Source organism: Musca autumnalis, unplaced genomic scaffold (genome assembly GCF_047663935.1).
Source record: "Musca autumnalis isolate F117 unplaced genomic scaffold, ASM4766393v1 scaffold_1, whole genome shotgun sequence".
Lineage (NCBI taxonomy): Eukaryota > Metazoa > Arthropoda > Insecta > Diptera > Muscidae > Musca > Musca autumnalis.
The window spans coordinates 57,530,899-57,547,600 of record NW_027411644.1 but is presented as its reverse complement, the minus strand read 5'-3'; the positions used below and the strand labels follow the sequence as shown (position 1 = coordinate 57,547,600).

At 39.2% G+C, this 16,702-nt stretch overlaps 1 protein-coding gene across 1 annotated transcript in view; it reads right to left on the bottom strand.

Moving 5' to 3' along the window:
- Positions 1 to 16,702, bottom strand: part of LOC141398150 (rho guanine nucleotide exchange factor 17) — a 443,900-nt gene that overhangs the window by 105,840 nt on the left and 321,358 nt on the right. Inside the window, exon 7 of the mRNA XM_073975385.1 lies at positions 4,247 to 6,885. Within this exon, the coding sequence (XP_073831486.1) occupies positions 4,247 to 6,885 (2,639 nt within the window). The remainder of the gene's footprint in view (positions 1 to 4,246; positions 6,886 to 16,702) is intronic.

The following is a 16,702-nucleotide window of genomic DNA, read 5'->3' as shown; positions in this document are numbered from 1 at the left end:
TTTTGTGGAGGAGGTAATCGAGTGGACTGATATGGATATGTAAAGTTTTGCTTTAATCAGTTCATCCGTTTGAAAGATATCGCGAGCACCAGACGGACGGGCAGTGTTAAATCAACTCCAAATTTTATGAAACGGATTTCGTCCAGAAATGCTTTAGGTCAACAACCCTTATTTCGAATGGAGGCCATTTAGCCTCAAGGCTAAGGGTATAAAAAAGCAATGGGATATTCGCAAGAAAGGAAACGTTAGCTATTTACACCACAATAATTTTTGTTGATTACTGCTCATAAATGTAATCCGACCATTACCAACAAGAATATGTTTATACCGTTCAGGGACAATACAAATTTCAGAGACGATCATATCAAACTTGTAGAGTTGAGTAATCTAGTTCCTAGTACACTGTACTAGTTCCAAAACGTACGAGTAACGTCATAAAAACTAACGTGTGATATTAGGTATATCGTCTGCTCCGTCGGAAAAGGTCGTAAGTCCACTTTTTTTGGAAATAGCGTTTTTGTTACAGGATGATAGTACAAGTCAAAACACGTCGTATGATACAAAGAAAATGGTAGTATGTCGCGTTTTTCTATATGTTTTGCCCTTGTCGGAAAAGGTCGTAAGTCCACAAAACGTACAAATTTGAGTACGAAAAGGTCGTAAGTCCACAGGAAAATGTTTACTTTAAAAGAATACTACAGCTAATGTAGTTCAGATATAATGTTTAACGTCATCCATGGTTGGGGTATAATGTAAAGAACTAGCCTACACCTTTGGATGATAATCGGATGATATTTGGCGGAGCCTGTGGAGCAAACTTTTGAACAAAAATGTGATAATTTCTATATTGCAACGACAATTTACATTTGAAATCTATTTTCCCCTATAAGCGAACTGATTATGAAAGATGGACTTCTGGCCTTTCCATTGATACAAATTGGGATGCTGTATGTGTTCAAATACCTCATATATTGAAAAAATTGTAAAAAAAATAAAATTTTTACTGTTTTTACTGTCGTATATCTTACTTAACTTTATCAACTGGTAATTTGTGGTTTCTCTAGGGCACAGGTGTAACCCGCTCCTCTGAAATTCAGCAAAATATATAGCCTACTTCCACCAAGGGACATCCCTGTGCATAATCCGAAAATTACGTGGAATAAGTACTTAGGGTCGGAGATTCAACAACCGCTGCCTCGAAAATTAATTTTCTGACCGATACTTTGATAACTTTTGCAAAAAAGCGTTTTTTAAAAAATGCCCCCATCCCCTCCGAAATTCAAAAAATATAAAGCCTATTTTCACCTCGGATGTTCGTGGTATAGTCTTTGAAATTTTCAAAAAAAAAAAAAATCGGTTCAGCCGTTTTTGAGTCTATGCGGAACATACAAACATACACACATTGTCTTTTTTATATAAGATTTCACACAAAAGTTTTGGTCCATTAAACCCGCTAATAATTATCTCATCACCATGTTAAATTGCAAGCTCATTCTTTGTCTTAAACTTAAATCATTCTTAAAATTTCGCTTCGATCGGAATATTCCTGCGATCTACAGGACAGCTAAAAAGTCGGGTAAAAATTGTGGGTTTGGTCCATTTCACAAAATTTCGTGACGATCGGTCTAAAATTGAGGACTGGAGTTTTATTACAATTGTTTATGGATGGACGGACACACATAGCTAGATCGCTTTATCTCGTCAAGATATGAAAAAATGGCAAGGGGAGGGACGAATTCTTCGCGATGTTACACGAATATTGGACAAAACAAGCTTATAATACCCTTTCCACATTGTTTTATAAAGTATAAATATTTTATTTTAAAAACGTCCGTAAATTGTAGGAAAAGGTCGTAAGTCCCCACAAAAATACAAAACTGTACAAGGAAAAGGTCGTAAGTCCAAAGACATCCAAATATCTCCCAAACGCGACGGAATTTTATCAAACAAAGTACAGGTATTGAAACGGAATAAATAAATGAAAAATACTGCCTTTACCACCATAATAAAATCTTTAATACAGAAAGCGCTGTAATGTTTTTTCTTCCTCCTGAAAAATTTATTGAAAGGGACTTACGACCTTTTCCGACGGAGCAGACGATATGCAGTTTGTTCAAACAAATAAGGTGGGCGATTGGAACTGAGTAGTGAACTAGATAGTTCCATACAGTTCATTTGGCATAACTCTACAAAATTGCGACTTGTAGCGTGATTACAGTGTCTGAATGCATAGATGGGCGATCTGACACTCATAGTCGGATCTACCCAAGTAGACATACTTTTGATCCAAGTAGACATACTTATCACGGTGCTCTTGAATCAAATTTAAATGGAAGGTGCTTACACCTGGGAAGTTTTTTCGGATTCTGAAACTACAATGTTCATAGATGAGAAAAATAAAATAAAAAAACGCCGGAGCGTCAAGATGACATTTTTAGGGGTTGTTTAGGTTTTTGCGATTTAACGGCAAGTCCCATCAAAATGGGAATAAAGAAAATGTTGTAGCTATCAAAATTCTCTACAAAATTTACCTTAATGATATTTTCGTAGGTTTCACAACTTTTGAGATATAGAAGTTGAAATTGGGACAATTCAAATTCAATTCAATTCTGTATCGTCTCCTTATAAAACAATGTCATGACTGCAATTTCCCAACTTAAACTTATATATCTAAAAAATGGTACAACCTAGGAAAAATTACATAAGCCAGTCTTGTAGAGAGTTTTCACAGCTATAATTTTCTTAGGTCCCATGCCGATAAGACTTGCCGTATTCAAGCAAAATCGCGAAACCCTAACAAAAAACCTGTAAATGTAAACTGAGCTTCTTTATCTTAAAAATGGTACAGCCTGACAACAAATCATAAACGTCAATCCTGTACAGAATTTTCACAGCTACAACATTTTCTTTAGCTCCATTTCAATTGGACTTGTGGTTCCAAGCAATATCGTAAAAACCTAAAAAACACCTAAAATGTGAATTTTGACCGCGATTTATTTAAAAATCCCTACAGCGTTTTTTTCTTGTTTTTGGATTTTTCTTATCTATGAACATTGCTGTTTCAGAATACACAAAAACTTCTCCTGTGTAAGCGGTTTTCAATAAAAGTTAGTTAAGGCGCACCCTTCATGACATTGTTTTATAAAGGGTCGATACAGTCAGTGCATTGTCCCAATTTGAACTTCAATATCTCAAAAATGGTAAAACCTACGAAAATACCGTAAAGGTCAATCTGGTAGAGAATTTTCATAGCTACAACATTTTCTTCAATCCTGAAAACCTGAACAACCCCTAAAAATGACAACTTGAATCACTATTTATTTAAAAAGCGCTCCGCCGATTTTTTTTTTTTTTTTTTTTTGATTTTTTTCATCTATGAACATTGTAGTTTCAGAATCCGCAAAAACTTCCTAGGTGTAAGCACCTTCCATTTAAATTTGAATTAAGAACACCGTGTTATATAAATAACCATTTTTTTTTACAGTTTTGAGGTTTATTAGTGTAAAATCTTTGTCTTTCTCTCTCTCTTGCGGCATATTTTCAAAAAGTATGGGTATTGAACGTCGAGCCACGCACTTAGTAGTCTCCTTCTTTCCTCAACTTACGATCGAGGAAAAATATCCTAAGGTGAGTTCTACATGGCATCTTATATCATTGCAGAGATAGCTGTAAAGGTTTGTAGATGACAAACCTTTCACAGTTGAATTAGTCGAGTCACAAAAATCTGATGACGAAATTGATAAGTACGATACTATCTAATAAAAGCCGATACTACGTAATAAAAGCCCCACACCTGATGCATAGAGAAACAGATAAAGCTATCCATCTTAAGAAAAAATTTTGAGTTTATGACGTCTACTCATTTTTGTACCTTTTATATAACATACAAAGTCGCCAAACGGACCATTGCCGACATCAAAAAAAAAAAATCCCATAGATATTAAAAATATTTATTCTACAGCTACACAATTTTTTCCAATAAAAGACGTATCTGAATCACTGTGCGGCGTCGAAACTGTCTATAAAATATTTAATTCCCCTACTTCCGTAATCTCCAACAACTAACTTCCAGTAGAAATATGCTGAGATCCAGCGAGTATTTTTTCAGTCCCAACAAACGCTGACCTTCGTACATATTTTCCTTGTCACATTATCTTCTTCTTCCACAATATATCTCCACGAACTTGGCACTTTGTCATCCAATAAACCATACATCTTAATCATTCATTATGCACTTCAAACTTACCCATTATCCTCTCTCAGCTCTTCGAGAATCTCTTCGAAATGTTTCTTTTGCGGCTTCTTCATTTCCGCCTCCAACATTTGTCCATATGGACCGCGTAGAGGACGTTTTGAGAAACGTTTAAAATCATGATCACCAGCACCGGGGCTGTTACGATCTCTTGGTGGTGGGGTGCGATCACTTTCATTATCCGACACCGAATCGTTACGTAAAAACGGAAAACTTTTATGTTGACGCGGCAGACTAATGTGTGAAGTACTCAAAGACACTGGTGGTGAGGCCAAGGGTGGATCATCTTTTTCCTCCGAGCTTTGACAACTAAAACTAGACATCATAGGATTCTTAGACCAAACGGGAGAGTGGCGATATTCTGATTCAGGGGTATTTAAATCGAATGAATATAACGATGCCGGCGTTTTGTTGTCATCGGTTATGGGACTGTTGATGTACATCATATCATCCTCGGAAGAGTCTGGTTTTATGGCATTCAAATTGGCAATGGATATATCCAAGGCCAGAGATTTGTGGGGTACCCCGTCGGTAGCATCTGATGGCTCCTGCCAATTTTCTATGTAAATACCCTTGCGTCGGGTTGACATGTCAGCCTTACGACGATCATCTGAACTGTGGCGTGTGGGTATGTTATCCAAAGAGGAACGATTTTCATTGTCAACGTCTATAACATTTTTACTGTCTTGGCATTCACTTTCATCCGACTTGGAGGATTTATCAGGAGATTCTTCTTTTTTCCTTAACAATTCACTGTCATCCATTTCATCGGAAGATCGTCGTACAGAGATGGTGGGTACCGTTTCACTGTCGGTTTTGGTTTCAGGTTTTTCAATGTTGCACTGTTCCAAGGTTACCAAGGGTTCTATGGTCTCCGGCAGTATTATGAATTCTTCGGGAGCAACTTCCTCCCACTCCTGAGGAGGGTTTTCCAAACCCCATTCTTGGGCTGCACATTCATATACCGGTACAGGTATCAGACAAGTGGTAGCTGTTTGCAGGAAATTGTCTGGAGGTGATTCCAGGGGAATTTGTTCCTCCATTAGGGTTGCCAAATTGGGAGCAAGGGGATCATTCTCTGCCGCATTGGGTGATTGTGGTGTGGATGGTGTCTCATTTTCTTCTTGGCAGTCTGATTTGGCTTCCTCCAAATTGCTAGCCCCCACTGTGACTGGGACCTGAGACTCATCAATCACATAATCATTATCCGACTGGATGGTATCTGTCAGCGACTCCATCTTCGCATGACTGGCCTGTATTGTCACCACACTGGCCGCCTCCAGTTTATCACCATCCTCCGGCAGTTCATGTATTGTATCTGCCAAAAACACCTCCTCTTCGGGCATTAGCTCTGGTGATTCCATGACGTCCTCTAAACTTTTGTCCTGACCATAACACAAATTAATACTTAAGTCGGATTTTTGTTTCAAGGGTATGTAAATCCAATCGGGCTCCTTTTTCACCGGTGGAACTTCCGCTGTTGGCGGCGGATTTTCCTCCTCTTCCTCCACCTTTTCGCTGTACTTCTCTTCGACCTTTTTTCTTGGCCACGTTAAACTGTCCACAACACTATTAAATATTGACGAAGATGTAGTGGGGCTTGACCCATCTACCGTTTTATCACGTCTCAAACGATCGCGTAATGCACTAAGAGCCGATTTCTTGTATTTACCCGCCGAATAATCGATTTGCGAAAACGATGCCGAACGAAATGGCATTCCCTTGGGATTGCTGCTGCTGTTGTTGGTACCGTGGCGTTCCGTGCGCGGCACTTTCAATTTGGTTGCTTTCGTTGCAGTATGCGTACTGCTATTTGCCTTGGCTGTGGCACTTTCATCTTCTGACAGACACTCAAGTAGGCCGACCGAGGCGGCTGGTGGCGGAGATTTCGATTCACGTTTCATTAGCAACACTTCCAAATTGGAGAGCGATGCGTTGCTCTTTAGGTTGGTGGGAGAGGCCAGCGGTGTTGTCGAGGCCGACAGTGATGAGTATTTGGCATTGTTTACATTTAATTGCTCGATGCCCTTCTCCTCCAGCACCACCCCCGATTCCATGGAGATTTGTTTCTTTAGGTGGCGCAGTGGTCGTGAGGTTTTACTTGGCTCATCTTGATCCATTAGCAATATATCATCGGAATGCGTCGACATGAATGACAGAATTGGTTCGTTATTGTTGTTGTGGTTGTCACTGCAACTATGGCTGCCACTAAGGCAATTGTTGTTGCTGTTGTTATTGGCCGAGTTTTCCGCCAACAAAAGTGACGTTGAAGGTGATGATTTTTCACTGGCATCCGCCTTATCAAAACTTGTAGAGGCCGATGATGGTGTCGAGGAACGTTGTTTTCTTGGCGGTGGTACAGGGGGTGGGGTTGGCGAAGAACTACGACCGCCGCCACCACCACCATTACCGCCGCCCACTCTCAACAATTCAGTAAGTTCACGCAACCGTTCAGTTTTCTCGGATGATTTGCGTTGTTTCGAAGTGCTGCCACACGTATCGGCTGCCGGCGTTGCTGCTGTCGCGGCTGTCGAATTTTTGTTGGACACGTTTGTTGTGCTTGGCGATGATTTGCGGCCAAAACCTAAACGTTGAAAACGATCCAATGTATTACGTCGTTTTTCCATAGTGATCTGAAAATAGCAAAAAGTGAAAAAAAAACACACAAAAAGAAAATTAACAAAAAGATAAATTCAAGAAAATGAAATAAACAAAAAACGAGAGGAAGAAAATGACAATGAAAGAGGATGAAAATAAAATACACAAGTTTACTAAAGATTTGTTTGGGGGGAAATTTTAAATTTTTTTTAAATTCTATAGAAGCACCCTTTCTTTCAGAGATGGTCTATAGAAGCACCCTTTCTTTCAGAGATGGTCTGTAGAAGCACCCTTTCTTTCAGAGATGGTCTGTAGAAGCACCCTTTCTTTCAGAGATGGTCTATAGAAGCACCCTTTCTTTCAGAGATGGTCTATAGAAGCACCCTTTCTTTCAGAGATGGTCTATAGAAGCACCCTTTCTTTCAGAGATGGTCTATAGAAGCACCCTTTCTTTCAGAGATGGTCTATAGAAGCACCCTTTCTTTCAGAGATGGTCTATAGAAGCACCCTTTCTTTCAGAGATGGTCTATAGAAGCACCCTTTCTTTCAGAGATGGTCTATAGAAGCACCCTTTCTTTCAGAGATGGTCTATAGAAGCACCCTTTCTTTCAGAGATGGTCTATAGAAGCACCCTTTCTTTCAGAGATGGTCTATAGAAGCACCCTTTCTTTCAGAGATGGTCTATAGAAGCACCCTTTCTTTCAGAGATGGTCTATAGAAGCACCCTTTCTTTCAGAGATGGTCTATAGAAGCACCCTTTCTTTCAGAGATGGTCTATAGAAGCACCCTTTCTTTCAGAGATGGTCTATAGAAGCACCCTTTCTTTCAGAGATGGTCTATAGAAGCACCCTTTCTTTCAGAGATGGTCTATAGAAGCACCCTTTCTTTCGGAGATGGTCTATAGAAGCACCCTTTCTTTCAGAGATGGTCTATAGAAGCACCCTTTCTTTCAGAGATGGTCTATAGAAGCACCCTTTCTTTCAGAGATGGTCTATAGAAGCACCCTTTCTTTCAGAGATGGTCTATAGAAGCACCCTTTCTTTCAGTGATGGTCTATAGAAGCACCCTTTCTTTCAGAGATGGTCTATAGAAGCACCCTTTCTTTCAGAGATGGTCTATAGAAGCACCCTTTCTTTCAGAGATGGTCTATAGAAGCACCCTTTCTTTCAGAGATGGTCTATAGAAGCACCCTTTCTTTCAGAGATGGTCTATAGAAGCACCCTTTCTTTCAGAGATGGTCTATAGAAGCACCCTTTCTTTCAGAGATGGTCTATAGAAGCACCCTTTCTTTCAGAGATGGTCTATAGAAGCACCCTTTCTTTCAGAGATGGTCTATAGAAGCACCCTTTCTTTCAGAGATGGTCTATAGAAGCACCCTTTCTTTCAGAGATGGTCTATAGAAGCACCCTTTCTTTCAGAGATGGTCTATAGAAGCACCCTTTCTTTCAGAGATGGTCTATAGAAGCACCCTTTCTTTCAGAGATGGTCTATAGAAGCACCCTTTCTTTCAGAGATGGTCTGTAGAAGCACCCTTTCTTTCAGAGAAGGTCTATAGAAGCACCCTTTCTTTCAGAGATGGTCTATAGAAGCACCCTTTCTTTCAGAGATGGTCTATAGAAGCACCCTTTCTTTCAGAGATGGTCTATAGAAGCACCCTTTCTTTCAGAGATGGTCTATAGAAGCACCCTTTCTTTCAGAGATGGTCTATAGAAGCACCCTTTCTTTCAGAGATGGTCTATAGAAGCACCCTTTCTTTCAGAGATGGTCTATAGAAGCACCCTTTCTTTCAGAGATGGTCTATAGAAGCACCCTTTCTTTCAGAGATGGTCTATAGAAGCACCCTTTCTTTCAGAGATGGTCTATAGAAGCACCCTTTCTTTCAGAGATGGTCTATAGAAGCACCCTTTCTTTCAGAGATGGTCTATAGAAGCACCCTTTCTTTCAGAGATGGTCTATAGAAGCACCCTTTCTTTCAGAGATGGTCTATAGAAGCACCCTTTCTTTCAGAGATGGTATATAGAAGCACCCTTTCTTTCAGAGATGGTCTATAGAAGCACCCTTTCTTTCAGAGATGGTCTATAGAAGCACCCTTTCTTTCAGAGATGGTCTATAGAAGCACCCTTTCTTTCAGAGATGGTCTATAGAAGCACCCTTTCTTTCAGAGATGGTCTATAGAAGCACCCTTTCTTTCAGAGATGGTCTATAGAAGCACCCTTTCTTTCAGAGATGGTCTATAGAAGCACCCTTTCTTTCAGAGATGGTCTATAGAAGCACCCTTTCTTTCAGAGATGGTCTATAGAAGCACCCTTTCTTTCAGAGATGGTCTATAGAAGCACCCTTTCTTTCAGAGATGGTCTATAGAAGCACCCTTTCTTTCAGAGATGGTCTATAGAAGCATCCTTTCTTTCAGAGATGGTCTATAGAAGCACCCTTTCTTTCAGAGATGGTCTATAGAAGCACCCTTTCTTTCAGAGATGGTCTATAGAAGCACCCTTTCTTTCAGAGATGGTCTATAGAAGCACCCTTTCTTTCAGAGATGGTCTATAGAAGCACCCTTTCTTTCAGAGATGGTCTATAGAAGCACCCTTTCTTTCAGAGATGGTCTATAGAAGCACCCTTTCTTTCAGAGATGGTCTATAGAAGCACCCTTTCTTTCAGAGATGGTCTATAGAAGCACCCTTTCTTTCAGAGATAGTCTATAGAAGCAGCCTTTCCATAGTCCATAGACTTTCTTTAAGAAAAAGTCTGTAGAAGCACTCTTTCTTTCAGAAAAGGTCTGTAGAAGCACACGTTCTTTCAGAAAGATCTATAGAAGCACCATTTCTTTCAGAAAGGGACTGTAGAAGCACCCTTTCTTTCAGAAAGGGACTGTAGAAGCACCCTTTCTTTCAGAGATGGTCTATAGAAGCACCCTTTCTTTCAGAGATGGTCTATAGAAGCACCCTTTCTGTCAGAGATGGTCTATAGAAGCACCCTTTCTTTCAGATATGGGGTAGAAGCACCCTTTCTTTCAGAGATGGGGTAGAAGCACCCTTTCTTTCAGAGATGGTCTATAGAAGCACCCTTTCTTTCAGAGATGGTCTATAGAAGCACCCTTTCTTTCAGAGATGGTTTATAGAAGCACCCTTTCTTTCAGAGATGGTCTATAGAAGCACCCTTTCTTTCAGAGATGGTCTATAGAAGCACCCTTTCTTTCAGAGATGGTCTATAGAAGCACCCTTTCTTTCAGAGATGGTCTATAGAAGCACCCTTTCTTTCAGAGATGGTCTATAGAAGCACCCTTTCTTTCAGAGATGGTCTATAGAAGCACCCTTTCTTTCAGAGATGGTCTATAGAAGCACCCTTTCTTTCAAAGATGGTCTATAGAAGCACCCTTTCTTTCAGAGATGGTCTATAGAAGCACCCTTTCTTTCAGAGATGGTCTATAGAAGCACCCTTTCTTTCAGAGATGGTCTATAGAAGCACCCTTTCTTTCAGAGATGGTCTATAGAAGCACCCTTTCTTTCAGAGATGGTCTATAGAAGCACCCTTTCTTTCAGAGATGGTCTATAGAAGCACCCTTTCTTTCAGAGATGGTCTATAGAAGCACCCTTTCTTTCAGAGATAGTCTATAGAAGCAGCCTTTCCATAGTCCATAGACTTTCTTTAAGAAAAAGTCTGTAGAAGCACTCTTTCTTTCAGAAAAGGTCTGTAGAAGCACACGTTCTTTCAGAAAGATCTATAGAAGCACCATTTCTTTCAGAAAGGGACTGTAGAAGCACCCTTTCTTTCAGAAAGGGACTGTAGAAGCACCCTTTCTTTCAGAGATGGTCTATAGAAGCACCCTTTCTTTCAGAGATGGTCTATAGAAGCACCCTTTCTGTCAGAGATGGTCTATAGAAGCACCCTTTCTTTCAGATATGGGGTAGAAGCACCCTTTCTTTCAGAGATGGGGTAGAAGCACCCTTTCTTTCAGAGATGGTCTATAGAAGCACCCTTTCTTTCAGAGATGGTCTATAGAAGCACCCTTTCTTTCAGAGATGGTCTATAGAAGCACCCTTTCTTTCAGAGATGGTCTATAGAAGCACCCTTTCTTTCAGAGATGGTCTATAGAAGCACCCTTTCTTTCAGAGATGGTCTATAGAAGCACCCTTTCTTTCAGAGTTGGTCTATAGAAGCACCCTTTCTTTCAGAGATGGTCTATAGAAGCACCCTTTCTTTCAGAGATGGTCTATAGAAGCACCCTTTCTTTCAGAGATGGTCTATAGAAGCACCCTTTCTTTCAGAGATGGTCTATAGAAGCACCCTTTCTTTCAGAGATGGTCTATAGAAGCACCCTTTCTTTCAGAGATGGTCTATAGAAGCACCCTTTCTTTCAGAGATGGTCTATAGAAGCACCCTTTCTTTCGGAAAGGGTCCATAGACTTTCTTTTAGAAAGGGTCTGTAGAAGCACTCATTCTTTCAGAAGAGGTCTGTAGAAGTACCCTTTCTTTCGGAAAGGGTCTATAGAAGCACACGTTCTTTCAGAAAGATCTATAAAAGCACTATTTCTTTCAGAAAGGGTCTATAGAAACACACTTCCTTTCGGAAAGGGTCTGTAGAAGCACCCTTTCCTTTAGAAAGGGTCTGTAGAAGCACCCTCTCTTTTAGAAAGGGTCTGTAGAAGCACCCTTTCTTTCGGAAAGGGTCCATAGAAGCTCCCTTTCTTTCAGAAAGGATTTATAGAAAGGATTTTCTGAAAGAAATTTCAGAAAGGGTCTATAGAAGCACACTTTCTTTCGGAGAGAGTCTATAGAAGCACCCTTTCTTTCAGAGAGTGTCTGCAGAAGCACCCTTTCTTTCAGAGATGGTCTATAGAAGCACCCTTTCATTCAGAAAGGTTCTATAGAAGCAACCCTTCTTTCAGAAAGGTTTTTTTCAGAAGCAACCTTTCTTTGAGATAGGGTCTGCAGAAGCACCCTTTCTTTCAGAGATGGTCTATAGAAGCACCCTTTCTTTCAGAGATGGTCTATAGAAGCACCCTTTCTTTCAGAGTTGGTCTATAGAAGCACCCTTTCTTTCAGAGATGGTCTATAGAAGCACCCTTTCTTTCAGAGATGGTCTATAGAAGCACCCTTTCATTCAGAGATGGTCTATAGAGGCACCCTTTCTTTCAGAGATGGTCTATAGAAGCACCCTTTCTTTCAGAGATGGTCTATAGAAGCACCCTTTCTTTCAGAGATGGTCTATAGAAGCACCCTTTCTTTCAGAGATGGTCTATAGAAGCACCCTTTCTTTCAGAGATGGTCTATAGAAGCACCCTTTCTTTCGGAAAGGGTCCATAGACTTTCTTTTAGAAAGGGTCTGTAGAAGCACTCATTCTTTCAGAAGAGGTCTGTAGAAGTACCCTTTCTTTCGGAAAGGGTCTATAGAAGCACACGTTCTTTCAGAAAGATCTATAAAAGCACTATTTCTTTCAGAAAGGGTCTATAGAAGCACCCTTTCTTTCAGAGATGGTCTATAGAAGCACCCTTTCATTCAGAAAGGTTCTATAGAAGCAACCCTTCTTTCAGAAAGGTTTTTTTCAGAAGCAACCTTTCTTTGAGATAGGGTCTGCAGAAGCACCCTTTCTTTCGGAAAGGGTCCATAGAAGCTCCCTTTCTTTCAGAAGGGATTTATAGAAAGGATTTTCTGAAAGAAATTTCAGAAAGGGTCTATAGAAGCAACCTTTCTTTCAGAAAGGGTCTATAGAAGCAACCTTTCTTTCAGAAAGGGTCTATAGAAGCAACCTTTCTTTCAGAAAGGGCCTGCAGAAGCATCTTTTCTTTTAGAAAGGGTCCATTAAAGCACCCCTTCTTTCAGAAAGGGTCTATAGAAGCCCCCTTTCTTTCTATAGAAGGTCTTCCACATAGAGAAGTCATTTAGAAGGTCTTCAATCTGGTAGAGATGTTCTATCTGTAGAAGACTGGTAGGTATTCTATCTGTATAAGACTTTAAGGAAGTTTTCTATCTGTAGAAGACCTTTACGAGATCTTCTATTTGCAGAAGGCTTTTAGCAGTTCTTCTATTTATGGAGTTCCTAATGTCTTCTATCTTCTTCTTCCGCAGAAGACTTTAGGAAGGTCTTCAAGCTGTAGAAGATCTTTATGAGGTGTCATTTGGAAGACTTCTGGAATTCTTCTATGCATAGAAGCCCTTTACGAGATCTTCAGTCTTTAGAAAACCTTTAATACTCCTCCTATATAAATAGTCCATAGAAGACCTTTCTGAGGTTTCATACGAATAGAATATCTTTAGAGGTCTCCTGCTGATAGAAGACGGTTAGGACAACGAATTTCTATGGAAAATCTGCAGAATGTTTCGTATCACTAAAAGACCTAAAGGAGGACTTTTCCTGTAGACGACCCTTAGGAAGTCGTCAGTCTATAAAAATCCGTAAGGATTATATCTAAAAAACATTTAAAAGGTCTTCTGTTTATAAAAGACCTTTGACAGGTCTTGCATCTTTTGAAGATTTTCGGAAAGTCTTCTATATAAATACCTTCTGGAGGTCTTCTATCTAAAGAACATCCAAATTTCCTGTAGTCCAGTGTTAGCACATCTTGTTATGAAGAAAAACCATTTCTATGGCAATGGGGCGAGCAAAACCATTATTAAAACCAAACAAAAGAAAAGTGGAAAAATGTTTAACAAAAAAACACATTCTAAACAAACAAAAGAATGGTATGTTTGAAAGGAGATAAAGAAGAAGTGGCGGTGGCTGATGTTGAAAAAACGCAACAACTGTATTTGTAAATTTCATCAATATATTTCACAATTTATGTTTTGGTTACTGCAATATTTGAAAATGAATACCAAAAAAAAAAAACAAATATATTCTTTAAACATATGTCTGCCTCTCTCGCTCTTTCTCTCATTCCAGCAAACTGCTATTTTAGAGGCCCTTTTTAAAATTAAGTACATTTATCTTTAATGAGGAAAATTTTGGAAAATGTTCGCTCTCGCAAGAGAAGAAGCCCGTTATTGTTTTTTTAATTCCATTTCACTTGTCGATCGATCGAACCACCATCAGCACCACCTTGTGCATATATTTGTTTTTCTTTCCGTTATCCATTATTGTTATTGTTGCTCGTGTGTTTTTGTTTTATTTATGTTTCTTAAAAAAAAGATGCAAAATCAAAACAAAAACCTCCCAAATTCTTTGTGAAAAATATTAAGACAAAATATCGCGCAATCTTAAACAAAACAAATTGCAGATGAAACAGAAGGTCTAGTAGAAATAATTACTAAAATACTGGCAAAAAGAATAAACAAAATATGCCAACACACACACATACGTATACTTGTATCAAATATTGGTAGCACATTCTCTTGCACATTATACAGCTAGAATGATAAGCTGTCATACAAATGTGAATTATATTCCATGAAGATGGGAACAAGACTTATCTTGGTCCTTCATTAATCTCAAGTGGATACTAACCTTCCCGTGGTATCACATGGGAAGCTACCTACTCAAGTTTTTAACGTTCTTTTGGGTGAACGCGCGGCACATAAGAACGTTAAAAAAATCGCTCTGAAGTATAACAATCGCCACAAACGTTCGCAATGGTCGCATTCTTAATAGGGAAGGTTCGGTTTACTCATTGGTAGCTGTACTTGAAAATACAAATACGATGGATTGGGAAAGGCATCACAATAACCATGATATACCATCACATAAAGCATAAGTTTGGTTGCGGACTGGTAGTTGGTCGGAGGTTAAATCATCTAGTCTCCAGCTTCACCCCAATGAATGAAAGATTTGCCACAATACGAATAAAAGTTAAATTTTTCGACATCATCTTTACTTGCGCTCATGCGTCTAAAGACGACATTGTCATAGGAGGGCGGTCAGTAAAATAACACTGTGCAACATTTTTAAGATAACCTTGTGCATATAATTTGAGCTGTGGATTTTTTGAAAGTACCGACCCAAACGACAAAAACCCTAGTTGGGTTTTGTTGTGTCAGATCCAGCTCGGATTTTATGGTCCCATGTAAACATGGTTAAATATTGAATTTTTAAAGCAATTCTGGGTTATATCTCTGAGATGTAACACATCTTGTGCTTAACCGAGACACATAAAAAACTATTGATGGATGCAAAAGAAAACTATAAATTTGTTCGCTAAAAACGAAATTTCGATTTTAACAGTTAATATTTGTTTTAAATGGAAAATTTTAATTCCGTTTCTCTAAAGAACAAGGTACCGCAAACTGCTTTAGTAAAAACGGTTTCTGCGGGCATTTGTCACAAAACAATGCAAGATTTTTCAACAGAAAAATTCAGGAGGTAACTCAAGGTGTGACTTTTCAAATGAAAAACAAGTAAGAACGGCGTTAAGTTCGGTCGGGGCCGAACTTGTTATACCCTCCACCACGAGTTATATTGAAGTAAAATGGAACAATTAGTTTCCTTTCGTTTATGAAGAAGACTAATTACCAAATTTCAGCAAATTTCGTCTATCTATACCGACAAATGCCTGCGGAAAGTTTTTAGAATTAAAGAAAACTAATTACCCAATTTCCTATATTTCGGTAAGATAATGTGGCTAAAACTTAAAAAATACCAAAAATTAAGAGGTTTGCTTCTATGTGGGATAAAGGAATAATTCTTTTCAGGCATACTCTATAAAAAAACAATCATTGACGTTACAACCTTTAGAATTACGAAAAGCGGTAGGTACCGTTCTATGGGGGCTATATAAAGGCAAGGACCTATACCGACAAATTTCATATGGAAAGTTTTGTACCCCAAATGAAGACTTAAACACCAAATGTCAGCCAATTCGGTGGAATATTGAATCAACAACCTTCAAATTACCGAAATTCGGGAAGTACCGTTCTACGGGGGCTATATAAAGGTGTGGACCTATACCCACAAATTTCATGTGGGAAGTTTTATATCCCAAATGATGACTTAACACTAAATTTCAGCCAGTTTGGAGGAATATTGGGGCCACAACCTTCAAAATACCGAAAATCGGGAGGTACCGTTCAGTCGGGGCTATATGAAGGCGTGGACCTATACCGACAAAATTAGAGGGGAAAGTTGAATACCCCCAACGAAAACTAAATTTTAGCCATTTCGGAGGAATATTGAGGCCACAACCTTCAAAATACCGAAACATCGGGAGGTAGCGTTCTATGGGGGCTAAATGAAGGCGTGGACCTATACCAACAAAATTCTGGGCGAAAGTTTTATACTCCAAATGAAGACTAAATACCAAACTTCAGCCATTTCAGTGGAATACTGAGGCCACAACTTTCAAAATACCGAAAATCGGGAGGTACCGTTCTATGGGGGCTATATGAAGAGGTTGACCTATACCAACAAAACTCTGGGGGAAAGTTGTATACCCCCAACGAAGACTAAGTACCAAATTTCAGTTCTTCCGGTGTGATAATGAAGCTAAAACATTAAAAATACCGAAAATCGAGTTGTACCGTTATATGGGGGCTATATCAAAACGTGGACCAATAGAGCCCATTTGCGATACCAAACATCCTAGGAGTAATGGAAACTTCTATACCAAATTAGAAAGCTCTATCTTAAAAATTGCGAGCTGTATGTTGATTTCAACAGACGGACGGACAGACGGACATTGTTATATCGACTTAGAATTTTACCCTGATCAAGAATATATATACTTTATAGGGTCTCCCATGAATATTTCGATGTGTTTCAAACGGAATGACAAATTTAATTATACCCTCTATATTATAGTGGAGGGTATAAAAATCTTCTAAAAAGTTTGGTAGATTTCTTGTCAAAAATTCATGAAAAAAATTTTTTATGCTCAATATGTGGCCATAACCCCTTAAAATAGCTTTACGTAACGCTACACTAC